This window comes from Oncorhynchus kisutch, linkage group LG24 (assembly GCF_002021735.2).
Source record: "Oncorhynchus kisutch isolate 150728-3 linkage group LG24, Okis_V2, whole genome shotgun sequence".
Lineage (NCBI taxonomy): Eukaryota > Metazoa > Chordata > Actinopteri > Salmoniformes > Salmonidae > Oncorhynchus > Oncorhynchus kisutch.
Window position 1 is genome coordinate 22115520 of NC_034197.2, and position 20069 is coordinate 22135588.

Genomic DNA, 20069 nt, shown 5'->3' on the forward strand with positions numbered 1-20069 from the left:
ACGAACCAGAAAATCAATAGTTATTTCTGATTGTTTATCAAAGTTATCTGGTCAACTCATTTATCCTGCTATGTAATGTATGTATGTATGTATGTACAGTGCGTTCGGAAAGTATTCAGACCCCTTCCCCTTTTCCACATTTTGTTATAGCCTTATTCTAAAATTGTTTAAATAAATAAAAAATTCCTCATCAATCTACCCACAATGCCCCATAATGACAAAGCGAAACAGGTTGACATTTTTCCAAATGTATATAAAAAAACAGAAGTACCTTATTTAAATAAGTATTCAGACCCTTTGCTATGAGACTCGACATTTAGCTCAGGTGCATCCTGTTTCCATTGATCATCCTTGAGATGTTTCTACAACTTGATTGGAGTCCACCTGTGGTAAATTTAATTGATTTGACATGTTTTGGAAAGGCACACAGGTGTCTATATAAGGTCCCACAGTTGACAGTGCATGTCAGAGGAAAAACCAAGCCATGAGGTCGAAGGAATTGTCCGTAGAGCGCCGAGACAGGTTCTTGTCGAGGCACAGATCTGGGGAAGGGTACCAAAACATTTATGCAACATTGAAGGTCCCCAATAACACAGTGGCCTCCATCATTCTTAAATGGATTGATGAGGGGAAAAAAATATTTAATCCATTTTAGAAAAAGGCTGTAATGTAACAAAATGTGGGAAAAGTAAAAGGGTTTGAATACATTCCGAATGCATTGTATACCCATCTGGGGAGCTAATGCTGTAGGCCTACTGGCCATAATAATAACAAGAAACAATAACAGAAGTCAAAATGCATTCTACTTCAGCTGCCAATGCATACTACTGTAGACTAGGCCTACGTTTTTCGTGTCATATCACTACTTCTATTTGATTCAAACACACAAATCCAATTGTGGTAATATGAATTTAATTGAAAAGATGTCCCCCTTTTTCCCAAATTCACCAAATATCGCTGAAAGACCAACTGCGGACGAAATTGAATTCGGCACAATGGACTGCACTGCGTTTAGCGGTCATGAAAGTTGGCTGCGATTTCAGCACCTAGCCAGTGGACAGCGCCGCGGTACGGCCAGCTATAAATGAGCTAAGATTGAAGCACCAGAGGTTGATGTGGCTTTCCCATTATTTTAGGGAGGATTTAAAGAAATTGGGTGGTTACGTTTTTTGTACACAAATGAAGCATTATAATTGTATGTTCTTCCTAACATACACACACACACAATGTAACAGGACTGTTATCTAGAAAATATTTTATTATCATCATTTTGGTTGTTCAATACCCAATGGCATAGTCAAGATATGGAAGAGACTTAATCAAAGTAGAATAAAGGAAGTTTATGATATGGCTCATATATCCCAAACTGTATTAGTATATCTCCTCAATATCATGCATTGACTGTTCAAAATTGTATCAGTTCAAAAGAAAATCTTCCATTGGTAGAAATTCCAAAAGATGTCCTTTATGGCTCACTCTCCAGTCTCAATGGCCATGTCCTCCATCACTGTGGACTGTATGAGCTGTCTCTATGAGATAAGTCTTTGTAGTGTGTAAACATATTGGCACTTTCTGTATGACTGGCCATTTAGCCTGTGCGCAGTGGGGCAAACTGTAGCATAGGGCCTTGGTGGGCTGTAACAGTGGCTCCACTTTTCTTGCCCTCCTTTCCTTATCTCCTTCCTCCCTTTCCCCAGGAAGGACTATTTATTGCACATAACCTCAAATAAAAACAAATTACAAAACCAAGACAACTGGCTAAAAACAGACTAAAATGTGTTAAAAAAAGGATCACCATGTTAGATAATGTCTTGCAGTCCAGTCCCTCTGCTTTGCATTGGTCTGAGTGTCTATGTCAGTGCAGTCACCCCTTGGCCTCCTACTCCTCCTCCAGATCTAGACCTCGATGGTCTTGAAGTAGATGCGGGAGTACATGGTGTCTAGATGGCTGTGCAGGGCATGGAAGGAGGGCCGCTTGGAGGCCTCTGGGTTCCAGCACTCCACCATAATGCGATAGATGTTGGGGGGACACCTACTTGGACAGGACAACCTGTAGCCTGTCGACAGGAGCTCCAGCACCTCCTTATTGCTCTTTCCTGTGTATGTGTTTGTGTGAGATCGAGAGCAAAAGAGAGAGAGATTGAGAGAGAGAAAGAGGGAGAAGAATAAATATTATTCAGAAGGATAAATATTATCAGTCAGAGGGAAATATTCAAAAGCATTTTTACAGATAGAGTTAATAGATTAACTGTAATGAGGGTTGACTTTTTCTCATGATACGTGTTGTATAATAGTAAAAATAAGAATATTGTCTTGAAAACTTTTGACACACACACCATCGTATGGCATCTTTCCTCGTGACATCATCTCATAGAGCAGCACACCGAAGGACCAGACGTCAGACTTGACAGAGAAACGCTGGTAGAGAGCAGCCTCAGGGGCAGTCCATCTCACTGGGATCTTAGTGCTTCTGCTGGCAGTGTACACACTGTCCTACACACACACACACACACACACACACACACACACACACACACACACACACACACACACAGAGCGAGAGAGGGGACATATCCAACCATTTGTGTTTACTAAGAATATTTTCTTATTCCTATGGAAATGTCCCAATTATTTTTTTGCTTGTTTAAGCAAGAATCCTTGCTTTATCTGAGAGTGAACAATTTCGCCTTGACCAGGATAAGTAAGCCCAACATACAGCATCTTTTTCTAAAGCTTTAGTTAACCTATAGGTTCTCCCTCTTCATTTCTCCATACATTTCACATTCATGTCACATCCATTCTATCCTTACCTTAATGATCCGTGCCAGTCCAAAGTCAGCCACCTTACAGACCAGGTCATCTCCCACCAGGATGTTCCTGGCCGCCAGGTCCCTATGCACAATGTGTCGGTCCTCCAGGTAGGCCATGCCCTCACCCACCTGGCTGCCCATGTAGATGAGGTGGGCAGAGGTCAGCACATGACCCTCCGTCGCTGAGAACAGCATATTGAGCGCACAGGTTAGGATCTGTCAAGCATGATAAGGTCTGCATAGTTACTCAATTGCTTTAACATATAAGTTTATTAGTTAAAAACATTTAAATCTCAAACAGATCTTTGTCAGGTGAACTGAGTTGGAGTTATTTAATATGCAAGCCATATATGATTCCTGCTATTACATCATTTTTCAGGCAAGCACCCAATGACCACTTGAGGTTTTTGAATACTTATGAACACACACACTGAACACACACACTGAATGCAATGTAAAGACTGGGGAACAGAGGGGAGGGTGTGACTGACTCACTGCCCAGGTAGGACTTGAGATTGCCCTTGGTCATGAGCTCAGTGACGATGTACACGGGCTCTCCCCTGGAACACAGGGCCAGCAGCTGGATCAGCTTGGGGTGGTGGAGGTTCTTAAGTGCCTGCACCTCCTTCACAAACTCATCCTGCTTAGTGTCCTCTGCAGGGGGGGGGGGGGGAGGGGGGGGAGAGAGAGAGAGAGAGAGGCTGAGGTCAGTGCTGTCCAGGTGATAAGGAGCTTAGGACTGACCCTATGTAGTATTATAATCTCTTTATGAACAATGTGAGCCCTGACCAAAATGGACTGACTCAAAGTTAGAGAGTATGTAATTGTGTGTTTTGTGCATGCATGTGTTCCTGCTTTTTATAACGTTTTGCCATTGCTGTACTTGCCCATCTGCATTATGTCTTTGAAAATAATTCCCTCATCAATAGTCACTCATCAAATATTTGCCAAAATTCTGCTTGTCGTGTGCTGAATCATGTATTAATATGATAGCAGCGAGAGCTAGCATGCTTACCTTGTTTGAGCATCTTGATGGCCACCTTCTTTTTCTGGTTGATCCACAGGGCCTCCCACACCTCTCCAAAGTGGCCCTCCCCCAGCTTCCTTTGAAGTTTAAACTCCTCCCGAGGATGCTCCCAGGGCTCCATGTCAATCAGCTCCCTCTGGGGACACCACAACAACACTGTTACAAGCAGCCTCACACAACTGGACACCACAACACTGTTACAGCAGCACAGAACAGAGCTACCGGGTATGGCGAATACCTTCAAATACTTGAGCTGTGCTTAATTTTGTTTTCCCAGTACAATGGAACCAATGAAATAGACCCAAAAGTGCAAACTACAAGCAAAATTATTACGCATTTGTGTGTCAAATCAAATCAAATAGTATTTGTCACATGCAGCGAATACAACAGGTGCCGACTTTCCCGTGAAATGCATACTTACAAGCCCTTAACCAACAATGAGTTAAAAAGTAAGAACATTAGCAAATAAAAATAGTAACACTATAGATTACAACAATGAGGCTTTATAGAAGGACTACCTGTGTGGAGTCAATGTGCAGGGGTACGAGGTAGTTGAGGTAATAGGTAATATGTACATGTAGGTAGAGGTAAAAGTGGCTAGGTAATCAGGGTAGATAATAAACAGAGTAGCATCAGCGTATGTGGAGAGTGCATAAGTGTGTGTATGTGGTGTCAATATTGTGACGACCCTCCCACTCTGTCTGCCGAATTCTTTTTCTTTGCTCTTGTTTTCCTTAATAGGATGTCGGTGGGCGGAGCCGGGAGGGTCGTCAGCGAAATGGGACACCTGGGCTCGGGTGTGTCCCAGGATAAATGCACCTCTTCCCCATTCATTGGGAAGACACTCTCCATGCAGACACTGATAGATTTTGGTTGTGGTATTTTTGTGTCTGTTTTTGTTTGCGTTGGCACCTTTCAACACCCCTCATTATCACATTACTGATTACACACACCATTGCTAATTGTATTTAGTTTACTTTGGTTAATAAATATATTGTGTTAATCCTTATCTCCACGTCGTTTCCTTTTTGTAACGGGCTTCGAGCCGGTTCGTGACAAGTGGGGGCTCATCTGGGGACATAAAGTTGCTTCCTAAACATTGTGGTGTATAGCACTTTGTTGCATTATGAAGGACTAATACTGGTGTCATTTGGCTTACTATTATGTGTGTTGTGTTTGGGAGGACGTGGAGTTAATTTTAAACTCTGTAGGTGCTTTGTTTGCATCTTTTGTTACAGCTTGTTTGAGTTGTAATGTTTGGTGCCCAGTACTGGTTGCCTTTGTTTGTTTGGTAAACTTGCCACTGCGGTGGATAGTTGGTTGTGTGCTGCATTGGAGAGAGTACATTGGTTAGTTTCTAGGCCCCTGCCCAGGCTGGAGACTCTTGCTCTACTTGCTGTTTGGACATGGGTCCGAGGAGGTGAGTACAATCGGTTGTGTACCTTAGTGGGAGATTTGGGTAGGGTAGTGACACTAGCTACGCGAAGCTATAGCCTTTTTCCCTCTGTTACATGCTGACCAGACCGGACACGTCTCGTGCATTGCAAAATAAATTTAGAAATCTGTTATTCAATTATTTGCACCCACACTGCTCGAGCGTGCCAACGAGCGTCTGCGTTGCCAAGGGATAAAATATAATTCTTTCTATTTCTGACGCAGATCGCGCTGCAAGTCCTACCTCTCCCATCTCCTCATTGGTTTATAGAAGCAGGTACCCACGTGCCATCTCCTCATTGGTTATACCCACGTGGGTGATAGGAAGACAAACTGTTTTGCCAGTCGTCATGGTAATACTATGAAAGTTTAGATGCCAATCACCATATAAGTTCAAAGATGAAAAAGCCTGGAAGGAGGAGAGATGACTAGAAACCATTCGGTTGGCCGTTTTATGTGTGGATTAATTTTCGGAGTAGAAGACCTTGTGAATTTCAGGTAAAATAACAACTCAATGTTTATATTCCTGGACAAATTATCTAGCAACAGCAAGCTAGCTAAATAGGACAAAGTAGCTAGCAAGTGCAAGCTAGCTAAATAGGACAAAGTAGCTAGCAAGTGCAAGCTAACTAGCTAAATTGCCATACATGTTTAATGCTGTTCGACCTGTCCCCAAATGAATGTCATTGGTTCAGAGTTTGTTTAGATATTTTAACCTGCGTGTCGTGATCGTGTTTGGTGTAGGGGGACAAAATACATTTATGCACGATGGCGCACGTGCGCAGCCGGTCTGGGTTCCATATTAGGCTTAGTGACATGTTTCACTTTGGAATACATTGGGCATGGTTATTTTGTTGTTTTTGTGTGGTGTCTGTGGACTGAGCAGTTGTCTCGGGGGCACATCTGTGGCTTGGGGGAATCTGCCAGCGTGCTGGAGGTTTATTTCCTTGCCAGCGGGCTACAGTGAGTAATTATCCACACAAAGACTAGGGTTGAGTTACTGTAGGTTTTGGGGAAGCTCCATATATATCTCATCTCTCTTCTGTGGTGCCCAGTGTGATTGTCATTTCTCTGGTTGTGGTCTGGTGTGCTCAGCAGAGGGGAAGAGATTATATATTGTTTTCTTGTGACTATGGCATTTTACCTAGATGAGTTTATTCGCTTTCCATCAGATTAACTGTTAGAATTACAGTATGTACTAAAGAACAGCTGTTGAAGGTTGCTGAACACTACAAGGTTGAAATGAGTGATAAACGTCTAAAATTCTATTAGGTTGATATTGAAGGCCAATCTGATGGAGAGGTATTCTTGAAGTTACCACTGGGGCAGCCTCTGCTGAGGACTCTCCGTCTACCTGTAACGTTACAATGGTCGCTCCATCGGTTAGTCCTAGTAGTCTTTTTGAACAGCAGAAAGAACTGCTTCTGTTATAGCTAGAGCATGATCGGCTAAAGTATGAAAAGGAATTGGAATTTAAACAGGATTTGGAGCATGTTAAAATCGAGCTGCAACAAGAGCGGCTAGAGCTAGTTAGGGAAGGAAAGCTCTCAGGGGAGAGTTTGCACTGGGAAGGTGACCCAGATGTACCTAGGGGTCGTGCCCCGGACACATTTGATATTGTTGGGAACTTACGGTTGTTGCCTAAATTTAATGAAAAGGACCCTGAGACATTCTTTTCGTTGTTTGAGCATGTTGCTGACGCTAGGACTTGGCCTGATTCTGAACACACTTTAATGTTGCAGTGTGTGTTGACTGGTAAAGCGCAGGAAGCATATTCAGCTCTTAGTGTAGCCGACAGTGTCAGTTATGATAAGGTTAAAACGGCTGTGTTCCAGATTGGCTTAACGCCAATGATTTAGAACTAGTTCCTGAGGCTTACCGCCAACGATTTAGAACTGGTTCCTGAGGCTTACCGCCAACTATTTAGAACTGGTTCCTGAGTCTTACCGCCAACGATTTAGAACTGGTTCCTGAGGCTTACCGCCAACGATTTAGAAACTTAAGGGATGATAAACACATGTTGAGTTTGCCAGAGAATTATCTTCAGTTTAATCGCTGGTGTTCCGCCTCTGCAGTTATGACTTTCCAAGGGCTGTGTGATCTGATTAGAGCAATTTAAGGACACAATCCCTGATCGTATAGCCACGTACATTAACAAACTAAAATTAAAGACTGTCACTGAAGCTGCGGTTTTGGCGGACGAGTATATTTTGACTCACAAAAGTCCCGTATTCGGAGTGAGTGGGGCGTTCGGAGAGATTTGGGGCTCGCTCACCGAGATACTTTGGTCCATGGGCAGAGTTTCATTCAACTAGGGTTGAGCCTGATTCCAGTGGTAAAGCTGACTTTGGTCAAGAGTGTCACTACTGTCAAGGTTCAGGTCATTGGAAAAATGAATGTCCAGTTCTCAGGGCCAGGGGTAAATTCAGTACATGTGCTTATGTTAAATCTAAGCCTACGGCATTCGCCCCGCCTGTTCCACATCTGTTCACTCCTGACACATTGTCTCATGCCCAGGGGCATGTGAAAGTCCATATTGACCCAGACTATTTACCTTTCATTACAGAGGGTTTTGTGTCTGTTAGGAAGTAAGGACCTAGTGCCAGTGAAGATCCTGAGCGACACAGGTGCCTCTGAATCGTTTGTGTTGGAGTCTGTTACCCTTCTCTGCTGAGAATGATTCGGGGAATAGTGTTCTAATTAGGGGAATAGGTTTGAACACACTGTCAGTTCTGAGCCGTGGCGACCTCTTTAACCGGTGGTCACTGCACCGGTTAAAGAGAATACCACAAAGAAGTCTGTCACTGCTTTCCCTGTTATCCCGTTATCTGTATCCTGCTCCGATCTAATCAACGCGCAACTGACTGACCCCACATTAGAAGAGTAGCGTGACCAAATTGTGCCTGTGGAACAGTTGGGAGATCTCGCCCATGGCTATTTCCTCCAAGAGGATGTCCTGATAAGAAAGTGGGTGTCTCATGGTAGTTGTTTTTTGGTCAGGTTGTACCAGTTAAGCTTCATGAGTTGGTGTTGCCAACTTCCCACAACGATGTTGCTGGACATTTGGGTGTGAGGAAAACCTACAACAGCATAATAAGACATTTATTTTGGCCTAGGTTAAAGAGGGATGTTTCTGAGTTCATCAACTTGTCACACCTGTCAATTAACTGGTAAGCCTAATCAAGCTATTAAGCCGGTACCACTGTTTCCTATTCCTGTAATCAGCCAACCTTTTGAGTATCTGATTGACTGTTGGTCCTCTGCCTCGTTCTAAAAAGGGTAGTAGTTACCTGTTCACTGTGATGTGTCAAACCACTAGGTTTCCTGCTGCCTATCCTCTCATGTCTATCACGACTAAGTCTGTGCTAAACGCTTTGACTCAGTTTCTCACTGTTTTTGGAATCCCTAAGGTCATTCAGAGTGATCAGGGACATACTTTCACAAATCTGTTTGGTCATGTTCTCCAACAGCTTCATATTAAACACAATTTGTCTAGCACCTATCACGCGCAAAGTCAAGGAGCACGGGAACGTTTCCATCAAACACTTAAGACTTTGAGAGATTATTGTAATGAGATGGATTGGGAGGAGGGGTTGCCTTGGTTACTGTTTGACGCTAGGGAGGTTTCACAGGAGAGTACGGGTTTCAGTCCAAATGACCTTGTTTGGACATGGGGTGTGTGGACTTCTATCTGTTCTCCAGGATGACTGGAAGTCTTCCGAGCCCCCTGACTCCCAGTTATCTTATGTGTGTGATTTACGGCGACGCCTGTACGCCGCTGGTGAAATGGCTAAAGAGAAGTTATCATCTTCACAGGAGAGAATGAAGGGCATATTTGATTGGTGAACTGAGCCTCATCACTTTAGTCCAGGTGACCAGGTTCTTGCTCTGCTGCCAATTGTTGGTTCTCCTTTTCAAGCCAAGTTTCATGGTCCCTATGCCGTTGTGAGCCAGTGCACAGAGCAAAATGATCTAGTTGCCACTCCAGAACAAAGAATAGCGCACCTACTGTGCCATGTACATTTGTTAACCCTATTATGCACGTTCCTCTGAGACTGAACAGTGGGAGTCTACAGAGGATGGTAAAACCTGTTCTTTTGGCCGATACCATTAATTCGCTGGGTTCTTGTCATGCTAGGTCTGTGAATGAGGAGGATGTTCCTGGTCCCGACGATTGCATACTGCAGGGTAGATTGTGAAATTCAGAGACACTGGATATTTTAGACAGCCTTCTCGCTCATATACTTGTTGATGGGCGGACAGAGATGTTTGGTCTGATTCAGAGATTTCCAGGTTTGTTTTCTGATACACCTACACGTACAAACTTAATGGAACATGATATTGACATTGGAGATGCTGACCCCATTTGTCAGCGGTTCTATAGAGTTTCTTCAGAGAAACTGCGTTGTCTGGATACTGAGGTCCGGTGCATGCTGGAGAATAAGATGGCAGAGCCTTCTTTCTCCAGTTCGGCTTCTCCCTGTATCTTGGTCAGTAAACCGGATGGGACAAACAGATTTTGTACGGACTACCATAAGTGTCACTAAGCCAGATTTATTGTCTCTTCCTCGGATGGAGGACTGCGTTCAAGTCGGCGCAGCAAAGTTTGAGCAAATTTGACCTGTTAAAGGGCTATTGGCAGGTGCCACTGACGCGTAGGGTGAAATCTCTGCCTTTTACACCCTCTGGTCTGTACTCTTACTCAGTTATGCATTTCGGCCTGCGTAATGCACCTGCCACTTTTCATCATATTACCACTTTTCAGCGACTTATGAACAGGATTGTCTCCGGTCTGGCTGGGTGCGCTGTTTATCTGGACAATGTAGTGATATATATGCATATACTTGGGAGGAACATCTGTCCAGTATTCAAGCCTTATTCGACCGCTTAGCTGCGGGTCGCCTCATGATAAAACTGGCTAAATGTGAGTTTGCTCAGGCGACCATTACATACAGTGCCTTGCGAAAGTATTCGGCCCCCTTGAACTTTGCGACCTTTTGCCACATTTCAGGCTTCAAACATAAAGATATAAAACTGTATTTTTTTGTGAAGAATCAGCAACAAGTGGGACACAATCATGAAGTGGAACGACATTTATTGGATATTTCAAACTTTTTTAACAAATCAAAAACTGAAAAATTGGGCGTGCAAAATTATTCAGCCCCCTTAAGTTAATACTTTGTAGTGCCACCTTTTGCTGCGATTACAGCTGTAAGTCGCTTGGGGTATGTCTCTATCAGTTTTGCACATCGAGAGACTGACATTTTTTCCCATTCCTCCTTGCAAAACAGCTCGAGCTCAGTGAGGTTGGATGGAGAGCATTTGTGAACAGCAGTTTTCAGTTCTTTCCACAGATTCTCGATTGGATTCAGGTCTGGACTTTGACTTGGCCATTCTAACACCTGGATATGTTTATTTTTGAACCATTCCATTGTAGATTTTGCTTTATGTTTTGGATCATTGTCTTGTTGGAAGACAAATCTCCGTCCCAGTCTCAGGTCTTTTGCAGACTCCATCAGGTTTTCTTCCAGAATGGTCCTGTATTGGGCTCCATCCATCTTCCCATCAATTTTAACCATCTTCCCTGTCCCTGCTGAAGAAAAGCAGGCCCAAACCATGATGCTGCCACCACCATGTTTGACAGTGGGGATGTTGTGTTCAGGGTGATGAGCTGTGTTGCTTTTACGCCAAACATAACGTTTTGCATTGTTGCCAAAAAGTTCAATTTTGGTTTCATCTGACCAGAGCACCTTCTTCCACATGTTTGGTGTGTCTCCCAGGTGGCTTGTGGCAAACTTTAAACAACACTTTTTATGGATATCTTTAAGAAATGGCTTTCTTCTTGCCACTCTTCCATAAAGGCCAGATTTGTGCAATATACGACTGATTGTTGTCCTATGGACAGAGTCTCCCACCTCAGCTGTAGATCTCTGCAGTTCATCCAGAGTGATCATGGGCCTCGTGGCTGCATCTCTGATCAGTCTTCTCCTTGTATGAGCTGAAAGTTTAGAGGGACGGCCAGGTCTTGGTAGATTTTCAGTGGTCTGATACTCATTCCATTTCAATATTATCGCTTGCACAGTGCTCCTTGGGATGTTTAAAGCTTGGGAAATCTTTTTGTATCCAAATCCGGCTTTAAACTTCTTCACAACAGTATCTCGGACCTGCCTGGTGTGTTCCTTGTTCTTCATGATGCTCTCTGCGCTTTTAACGGACCTCTGAGACTATCACAGTGCAGGTGCATTTATACGGAGACTTGATTACACACAGGTGGATTGTATTTATCATCATTAGTCATTTAGGTCAACATTGGATCATTCAGAGATCCTCACTGAACTTCTGGAGAGAGTTTGCTGCACTGAAAGTAAAGGGGCTGAATAATTTTGCACGCCCAATTTTGTTAAAAAAGTTAGAAATATCCAATAAATGTCGTTCCACTTCATGATTGTGTCCCACTTGTTGTTGATTCTTCACAAAAAAATACAGTTTTATATCTTTATGTTTGAAGCCTGAAATGTGGCAAAAGGTCGCAAAGTTCAAGGGGGCCGAATACTTTCGCAAGGCACTGTACCTTGGAAAGGTGGTTGGGCAGGGTGAAGTGCATCCTGTTTGGGCTAAGGTGGTAGCTATTGATGCTTTTCCACCACCAACTACTAAAAAGGAACTGATGTGTTTCTTGGGAATGATTAGTTATTATCGTAGTTTTTGTAGGAACTTCTCTACTGTGGTTGCTCCCATGACAGATTTGCTGAAAGTTCAGGCTGTTTACGCATGGTCTTCTCGTTGTCAACAGGCTTTTGAAGATGCAAAGAGGTTGCTTACCTCAACTCCGTTGTTGGCTGCTCCTCGCGTGGATTTGTCATTTACCTTGCAGGTGGATGCTCGTCATGTGGGGGCAGGTGCAGTTTTGCTGCAAGCAGATGTGTCTGGTGTGGAGGCCTGTTTCGTTTCCAAAAAGTTGAACCATTATCAGTTGAACTACTCGGTCATTGAAAAAACAACACTTCAAAGTGTATGTCAGGAATATTACCTATTGTGGTCTACACCGACCATAACCCTCACCTTTTTGAGGTCCATGATGTTTCCTAATCAGAGGATATTGAGATGGTGTTTATTTTTTATAAGCATTCCATCTCAATGTGCGGCACATCCGGGGGACTGATGTCATTGCTGATGCACTCTCTTGCTCCCAGTTCCTGAATGTCCACGTGACTGATCACTGTTATTTTGTGTCTGGTATTGTCCTGTTCGGTCGCTCCGGTCTGTTGCCTTCTGGTCTCGTTTTCTTTCCTCTTAAAGGTTGCTTCCTGTCCGCAAAGGTTGCTGAGGTCTGGGGAGGACGAGGTTGGCGGGGGGGCAAGTGGACGCAAAGGCTGGATCAATTTGTTGTGTGACTGGTATAGTGTTCCTGGGTCTTTGTTGGTCCCTGGTTTTATGGGGGGGGGGTGATGTCACGACCCTCCCACTCTGTCTGCCGAATTATTTTTCATTGCTCTTGTTTTCCTTAATAGGATTTCGGTGGGCGGAGCCGGAAGAGTCGTCAGCGAAATGGGACACCTGGGCTCGGGTGTGTCCCAGGATAAATGCACCTCTTCCCCATTCATTGGGAAGACTCTCTCCATGCAAACATTGATAGATTTTGGTTGTGGCATTTTTGTGTCTGTTTTTGTTTGTTTGCGTTGGCACCTTTCAACACCCCTCATTATCACATTTATCCACGCAACCACTCACTTACACTACTGATTACTGATTACACACACCATTGCTAATTCTATTTAGTTTACTTTAGTTAATAAATATTTTGTAATTCCTTATCTCCAAGTCGTCTCACTTTTTGTTATGGGCTTCGAGACAGTTTGTGACTATGCATGAGTGTGTGCAAAAAAGTGTTGTCACATCCACAAAGTCAAAATTGGCCATAATCGTAATTTTATTTTTTATAGGTCTTTATTGGTCTTAATTTAAGGTTAGGGTTAGGCATAAGGTTAGCATTGTGGTTTAGATTAAATCAGGTTTTAAATAGACAAATTGTAGCAATAGGTGGGGGGGTTTATGACTTTGTGGCTGTGGTAACTAGTGTCGACTGCAAAAAAGGGTCAACGCATATAGTCCCAGGTAGTCATTTGATTAACTGTTCAGCATTCTTATGGCTTGGAGGTAGATGCTGTTCGGGAGCCTTTGTCCCAGACTTGGCGTTCTGGTACTGCTTGCTGTGCAGTAGCAGAGAGAACAGTCTATTGCTTGGGTGGCCGGGGTCTTTGACAATTTTCCAGGCCTTCCTCTGACAGTGATCTACTAGGCGGTCCGCATCACCCTCTGTAGATCCTTGTGGTCGGATTTCAAGCGTTAATGCAGCCAGTCAAGAGGCTCTCAGTACTGCAGCTGTAGAACGTTTTAAAGATCTGAGGGCCCTTGCCAAATCTTTTCAGCCTCCTGAGGGGCAAGAGTCGTTGTCGTACCTTCATGACTCTATTGGTGTGTGTGTGGACCATGTTAATTTCTTAGTGATGTGGCCACAGGAACTAGAATCTCTCGACCCACTCCACTACAGCCCCGTTGTGTGTGTGTGGTGATCAGGTGGCAGTACATTGAAAGATAAGGGACGTTTCTTTAAAAACACAGGCTGTATTATTTGATACTTAGACTCATAGATAATTAAGTGCTAAAAAAATAAGTGTCAATCAATAAATGATCAATAAATAATCTACAAAGGATGATTTATACTTAAATGATTACCAAGTTGACATTGTGATGGTCGTGGCAAATCAAACTACACATGGTTAAATGAAATGTAACATCAGCTCCTTTCAATCTCATGAAGAGAATTTGAAATCATCTTGGCTTTCCTTTCAAGAGGCTCAGTCGAAATGTTTGTTTCATGCAACAAAACAAGGAAGCTACAAAAGTGTCAACTGCATTAAAGGCATGCTAGTCTTGGTATGAGCTTCTCATTTACTTTTTTTGTTTGTTGTCAAATTGAACATGGAGGACAAATGATTTTGGCACAAATAACTACACCTACAATCAAATTGTGTATAAAATGGCAACATCAGTCTAACTGAAATATAAATGCAAATACTAAAGAAAATACCCAAATTGAAAAGCATAAAATGAAATAAAAAGGGCCTGAAGTGAGGGGGGAGTGCGTGTGTGTCTGTGGGGCTTTCCACAGCCTCTCCACTGGGAAGGTAGAGAGAATCTCCACTGGGAAGGAAGAGAGAAGAGATCTGATCACGGAGAGGTCGCCAGGAAAAACAGCCTGATCACTGCTACTACACTACTGCTTCTTGATTCTGCAATGATGTCAAAGTAAACACATCATTCTAACAAATATGATTGGATTTTGGGGAATTTGTCTGCCAAAAACTTGTGTGTGAGATCCGGGTGGTACACACACCTGCTGTGCACATGGCTCACCCAGAGGCACTCCTAGACTCCTGGAGTTTTTCTGGTAGTATTGGATCAGCTCCCCCAGAGTGGCGAAGGAAATCTTGACTGACACAAAGTACGCCCCGATCAATGAACGCTGAATTCGGAAATGGAACACTTTCCCATCGTTTCTGGCTGTGGAGGAGAGGGCAAACATGATTTGACTGTTTTATATTTGACACATTTCAAAAGTAAGGTGGTTTACACACAGTTTTCCTTTTTAAATGTCTAATGTCACACCCACACTTGGCCAAAGTAATATTAGCAACAGGACATATGAGCACTTGGACATTGCTTACAGTACAGTGGGTGATCAGAGGATGGTGTTTCTCAACTACGGAAGTACTTTATTGCCACCCATTGGTGAATGAATGACTGCACTTCTTTTTCCACTGATATTTGTTTGCATAGTATTTAATAGTGAAGTTATGTGGGAACAACATAATTAAATATTAGAACTCTAATTATATAATGTAATTTAGTAGGATCTCTGTGGGTAACAATGGGTCCTTTATGGTATTTACTTAAATTCAGAGCTACCCAGTAGGCTACCAAATGGTGCATATGGTGCTTGTGTTAATGAATTACCAAGTAATTAACATGTGACCATGCAATATAGGCTTACCTGAGATGGTGTATTCATCACTGTGGCTCTCGCTGATGCGCACCAGGAACGAGCCATCCTTATTCTGAGAGGCTAGGAGCAGTTTCTCCGCCTTCAGCCGGTTGATGTTCCCATAATACCACCTCAACAGACAGACAGATGGATAGATGAACAGGCAGACAGGGAAAGAGGAAGACAGACAGACAAAAAGAGACACATGCACAATTGCACACAGGAGCAGACAAGCGCAGACAAGAGCACACACACTGACACAGACACACACAAATTTCCCCTAAAAAAACAACAGCGGTGAACCCCCCAAATATCAATGTAATCTAATAATTGATCTATTTGTCAAACTCACGCTGCTTTGAGTGGAAGAGTAGGTGTGGTTCATAGGCTAGACTCCATTCAGAGAGTAAGTAAGGAAGGCTATTTACAGTAATTAACAAGAAGGGGTGTGGCTGTGCTGCAAACACTAGGTACCTTTCCATGACGCTTAGGTTTCACCTGAAACTCTGTCAGGTGTGGGTGTGAGCTGAGTCAAAAGTTGTGTATCCACTGCTGTACTTCGCATACAGTAGTTACGTAAAGCTACAACTTGACTGCAGTTGCACCAATCTGACCACAAAGACAGGAACTTTATTTGTAAACGGTAACCACATACAGAAATGTTATATACTACAATGTTGTCAACTGTGCAGTAGTAAACATGAAGGGAGGGAGGGGTGCTGTGTCACTTCTCAGTCAACAACAATTGACATGATTTAATCTGAATTAGTTCTATTTGAAATAATGACCATGTCAATTTTTTGGGGGGGAGCCTCAAATGAAACATTATGTTAAATATAGCCTACCCAGTAAGCAAAAAGACGTTGAAAAAACCCCATATAAAAGACTGATCTTACGGATGTAAAAAATATGCCGGTTGTTGAAAATACGTATTTTCCGTACATTGAAATCCGGTTTAAAATTATAGTAGAAAATATGTATTTTCCAGAAGTTGAAAACAGGTTATCTTTGTTTCTGAATAAACATTGGAAATACATAATTTACAGACTCTGAAAATATGTATTTTTTTAGGTCATTGATTCTATGGCCAAATTTCAACAGCACATATTGTACATTCTCATTGAAGTAAGCATTATAAGCACATTCATATTTTTTCAATACATTTAATATAGGAAAGATGAGCCAACTGAAGATTGCAAAATATAATATTTATAATCGCGCTCATATGTCAACTGCACTTACAGTGCATTCGGAGTATTCAGACCCCTTGACTTTCCATATTTTGTTAAGTTACAGCCTTATTCTAAAATGTATTAAATTGTTATTTTTGCACATTTATTAAAAATTAAAATGTAAATCTAACATTTACATTTCAGATCCTTTACTCAGTACTTTTTTGAAGCACCTCTAGCAGCGATTACAGCCAGGAGTCTCCTTAGGTATGATGCCACTGTACAAGCTTGGCACACCTGTATTTGGGGAGTTTATCCCATTCTTCTCTGCAGATCCTCTCAAGCGCTGTCAGGTTGGAGGGGAGCGTCGCTGCACAGCTATTTTCAGGTCTCTCCAGAGATGTTCAATCGGCTTCAAGTACGGGCTCTGGCTGGCCCAATCAAGGACATTCAGAGACTTGTCCCGAAGCCACTCCTGCGTTGTCTTGCCTGTGTGCTTAGGGTCGTTGTCCGGTTGGAAGGTGAACCTTCACCCCAATCTGAGGTCCTGAGCGCTCTGGAGCAGGTTTTCATCAAGGATCTCTCTGCACTTTACTCCGTTTATCTTCCCATCGATCCTGACTAGTCTCCCTGTCCCTACAGCTAAAAAACATCTGCTTGATGCTGAAACCAATATGCTTCACCGCAGGGATGGTGCCAGGTTTCCTCTAGATATGACACTTGGCATTCAGGCCAAAGAGTTCAATCTTGGTTTCATCAGACCAGAGAACCTTGTTTCTCATGGGCGGAGAGTCTTTAGGTGCCTTTTGGCAAACTTCAAGTGGGCCATCATTTGCCTTTTACTGAGGAGTGGTTTCGGTCTGGTCACTCCACCATAAAGGCCTGATTGGTGGAGTGCTGCAGAGATGGTTGTCCTTCTGTAAGGTTCTCCCATCTCCACAGAGGAACCCTTCTCCCCCGATTGCTCAGTTTGGCCGGGCGGCCAGCTCTAGGAAGAGTATTGGTGGTTCCAAACTTCTTCCATTTAAAAATGATGAAGGCTACTGTGTTCTTTGGGACCTTCAATGCTGCAGACATTTTTTGGTACCTTTCCCCAGATCTGTGCTTCGACACAATCCTGTCTCGGAGCTCTACGGCCAATTCCTTCGACCTATGGCTTGGTTTTTGCTCTGACATGCACAGTCAACTGTGAGACCTTATATAGATAGGTGTGTGCCTTTCCAAATCATGTCCAATCAATTGAATTTACCACAGGTGTACTCCAATCAAGTTGTAGAAATATCTCAAGGATGATCAATGGAAACAATATTCACCTGAGCTCAATTTTGAGTCTCATAGCAAAGGGTCTGAATACTTATGTAAATTAGGTATTTCTGTTTAAATTTTTTATAAATTTGTCGGTCGGACTGCCAGATGGTGTTAGTGTAATTCATCACTCCAGAGAACGTGTTTCCACTGCAACAGAGTTCAATGGCGGTGAGCTTTACACCACTCCAGCCAAAGCTTGGCATTGTGCATGGGGATCTTAGGCTTGTGTGTGGCTGCTCGTGCATGGAAACCCATTGTATGAAGCTCCCGATGAACAGTTTTTGTGCTAACTTTGCTTCCAGAGGCAGTTTGGGACTCGGTAGTGAGTTCCAAACTGCCTCTGGAAGCAACCGAGGACAGACGATTTTTACACGCTGCGCGCTTCAGCACCCCTTGTGTGGCCTACCACTTCATGGCTGAGCAATTGTTGATCCTAAAAGTTTCCACTTCACAATAACAGCACTTACAGTTAACCAGGGCAGTTCTAGCAGGGCAGGCATTTGACCGGTGGCATCCTATGACGGTGACATGTTGAAAGTCACTGAGCTCTTCAGTAAGGCCATTCTACTGCCAATGTTTGTCTATGGAGATTGCATGGCGGTGTACTCAATTATATACACCTGTCAGCAACGTGTGGCTGAAATAGCCGAATCCATTAATTTGAAGGGGTGTCCATATATTTAGTAAATATAGTGTTATGTTTTAGCCAAATCAAGGCCGGTCCAGATGCAAGATGTTGCAGGGTGGGGGTGCTGTGATTTTTTTTGCCCGAGCTACGCTAGAAAAGGCTATATTGGTCCGTTAATACAGGACTAGTAAAGGCCCCGCGTGCTACTTTTGTGAAGAAAAAAAGTATAATTATACATTTTCAGCAGTACCCCCTACTTCCCGCGGCTATGGGTCCAGAAATCAATTAAGGCCGGTCCAGATCAGACCAAAGAAATATAATAATAAATACGTCCAAAAAGATGTCGCTGTAGGTTGTGGAATACCTTATTGGTAAACCTGGTAGGTTAAACATGATCCTATACAATATGGTGGACAAAAGCCAATCAAACCCGAAACGAGTGAAAGAAACATGGTGAAATCGTAACTGCATATTATGAATGAAACAATATTGAGGTTGACCGCGCGCATAGACGCGCCACTCACTTGTGATTAGCGAACTCGTCCTGTAGAATGGCCACATATGTAGCCGGGACCAGTCCGGACTCCATCGAACCGGTAAGTTTTTTGGCAAGCACATAATCCCCCCTCTTTTCTATTACCGACAGCTTGTCACCTTCCTTGATAGTCAGCTCCTCCTCGCTCCTGGCTTCGAAATCAAACAGAGCCGCATAGAGCTGAGTCGGTTTCTTCTTGGGGGACGGGGCACGGATATCACCTGAAATAGTGGGGATTTCGGCTGGTCGGGTCATATTTGGGTAATGGAATTCGGGCCATATCCAGTTCCATAGTCGACTACAGCATGGCATGCAACCACGACAACAAACCTCCATCCCAAGCCAGTCGCAACGCCGAGGTATCCAGTTTTTTTTTTAGGGAACCGCGACAATACGACGCGAAAATAGATGTGTTAATAGGAAAGCCAGAGGCATATACAGTTTCGAGACGTCTTCGAGCTGCCCCTTCTCTCCTTCACAGCAAACATAGTGCGGCATCAGCGATAATTAGGTTGATAATCAGGAGAAACCGGTTTTGTGTTGAGATGAATCAGGGACACAGTACTGTTGGCCGTGGGAATGCGGAAACGAGATATCCATGTCCAATTGTGCCCACATTGATCCTCAGTCATTTGCCCAGTGCGCCTAAAAAAGAGGAAATAGCCTACCTATACTTGTCCTCCAATGAATGATAAGCAAATACCGCATCTCTCTGGAATACGGTCAAAATCTCTGCACTGCAAGTGGCATTTTCTGAGCCAGGTCCACGAAATGCGTATAGTCAGGGTTTTTGTTTGGAACACTAGACATTTCCCGCTATCCCCGCGTCTGTGAACCTGTCCTCCTGCTGCTTGTGCTTGGCGGTTAAATCAACAACACCCCAGAGTATATCTGTCCATCTAAAACTACACCATTGACTCTGGTGCAAGTGATAATTCCCTATCTATTATACGTAATTATCCTTATCAATATACTAATAAATGTTTGTTTTTTAAAATCTTAGTTTTACTGTTAAAAAAGAAAGATGCTGGTAACACAATTATAACCCATTGGTTATCACAGTGTATAATGTAGAAGTAGACTATGGTAATGATGTACACCTCAATTCCT

The 20069-nt window shown here is 43.2% G+C and overlaps 1 protein-coding gene across 1 annotated transcript; it reads right to left on the reverse strand.

The window, feature by feature from the left end:
* Positions 1-1238: 1238 nt before the first annotated feature.
* Positions 1239-19804, reverse strand: LOC109869518 (tyrosine-protein kinase SRK3). Its single transcript, XM_020459711.2, has 8 exons — positions 18949-19804; positions 15326-15447; positions 14669-14835; positions 3826-3973; positions 3306-3464; positions 2811-2992; positions 2337-2493; positions 1239-2096 (listed from the first exon to the last, which is right to left on the reverse strand). The coding sequence occupies exons 1-8, from the start codon at positions 19293-19295 to the stop codon at positions 1897-1899; spliced, it is 1482 nt and encodes a 493-aa protein (XP_020315300.2). The 5' UTR covers positions 19296-19804; the 3' UTR covers positions 1239-1896.
* Between the last annotated feature and the right edge of the window lie 265 nt (positions 19805-20069).

Excerpts from the sequence above, each read along its gene's own strand:
- LOC109869518 (XM_020459711.2), bottom strand. The coding sequence starts at position 19,295 with ATGGAGGTTTGTTGTCGTGGTTGCATGCCATGCTGTAGTCGACTATGG. Across the intron at positions 3,974-14,668 it reads GTGAGCCATGTGCACAGCAG|AGGGAGCTGATTGACATGGA; the intron begins GTGTGTGTACCA and ends TGGTGTCCCCAG. Across the intron at positions 3,465-3,825 it reads CATCAAGATGCTCAAACAAG|AGGACACTAAGCAGGATGAG; the intron begins GTAAGCATGCTA and ends CCCCCCCTGCAG.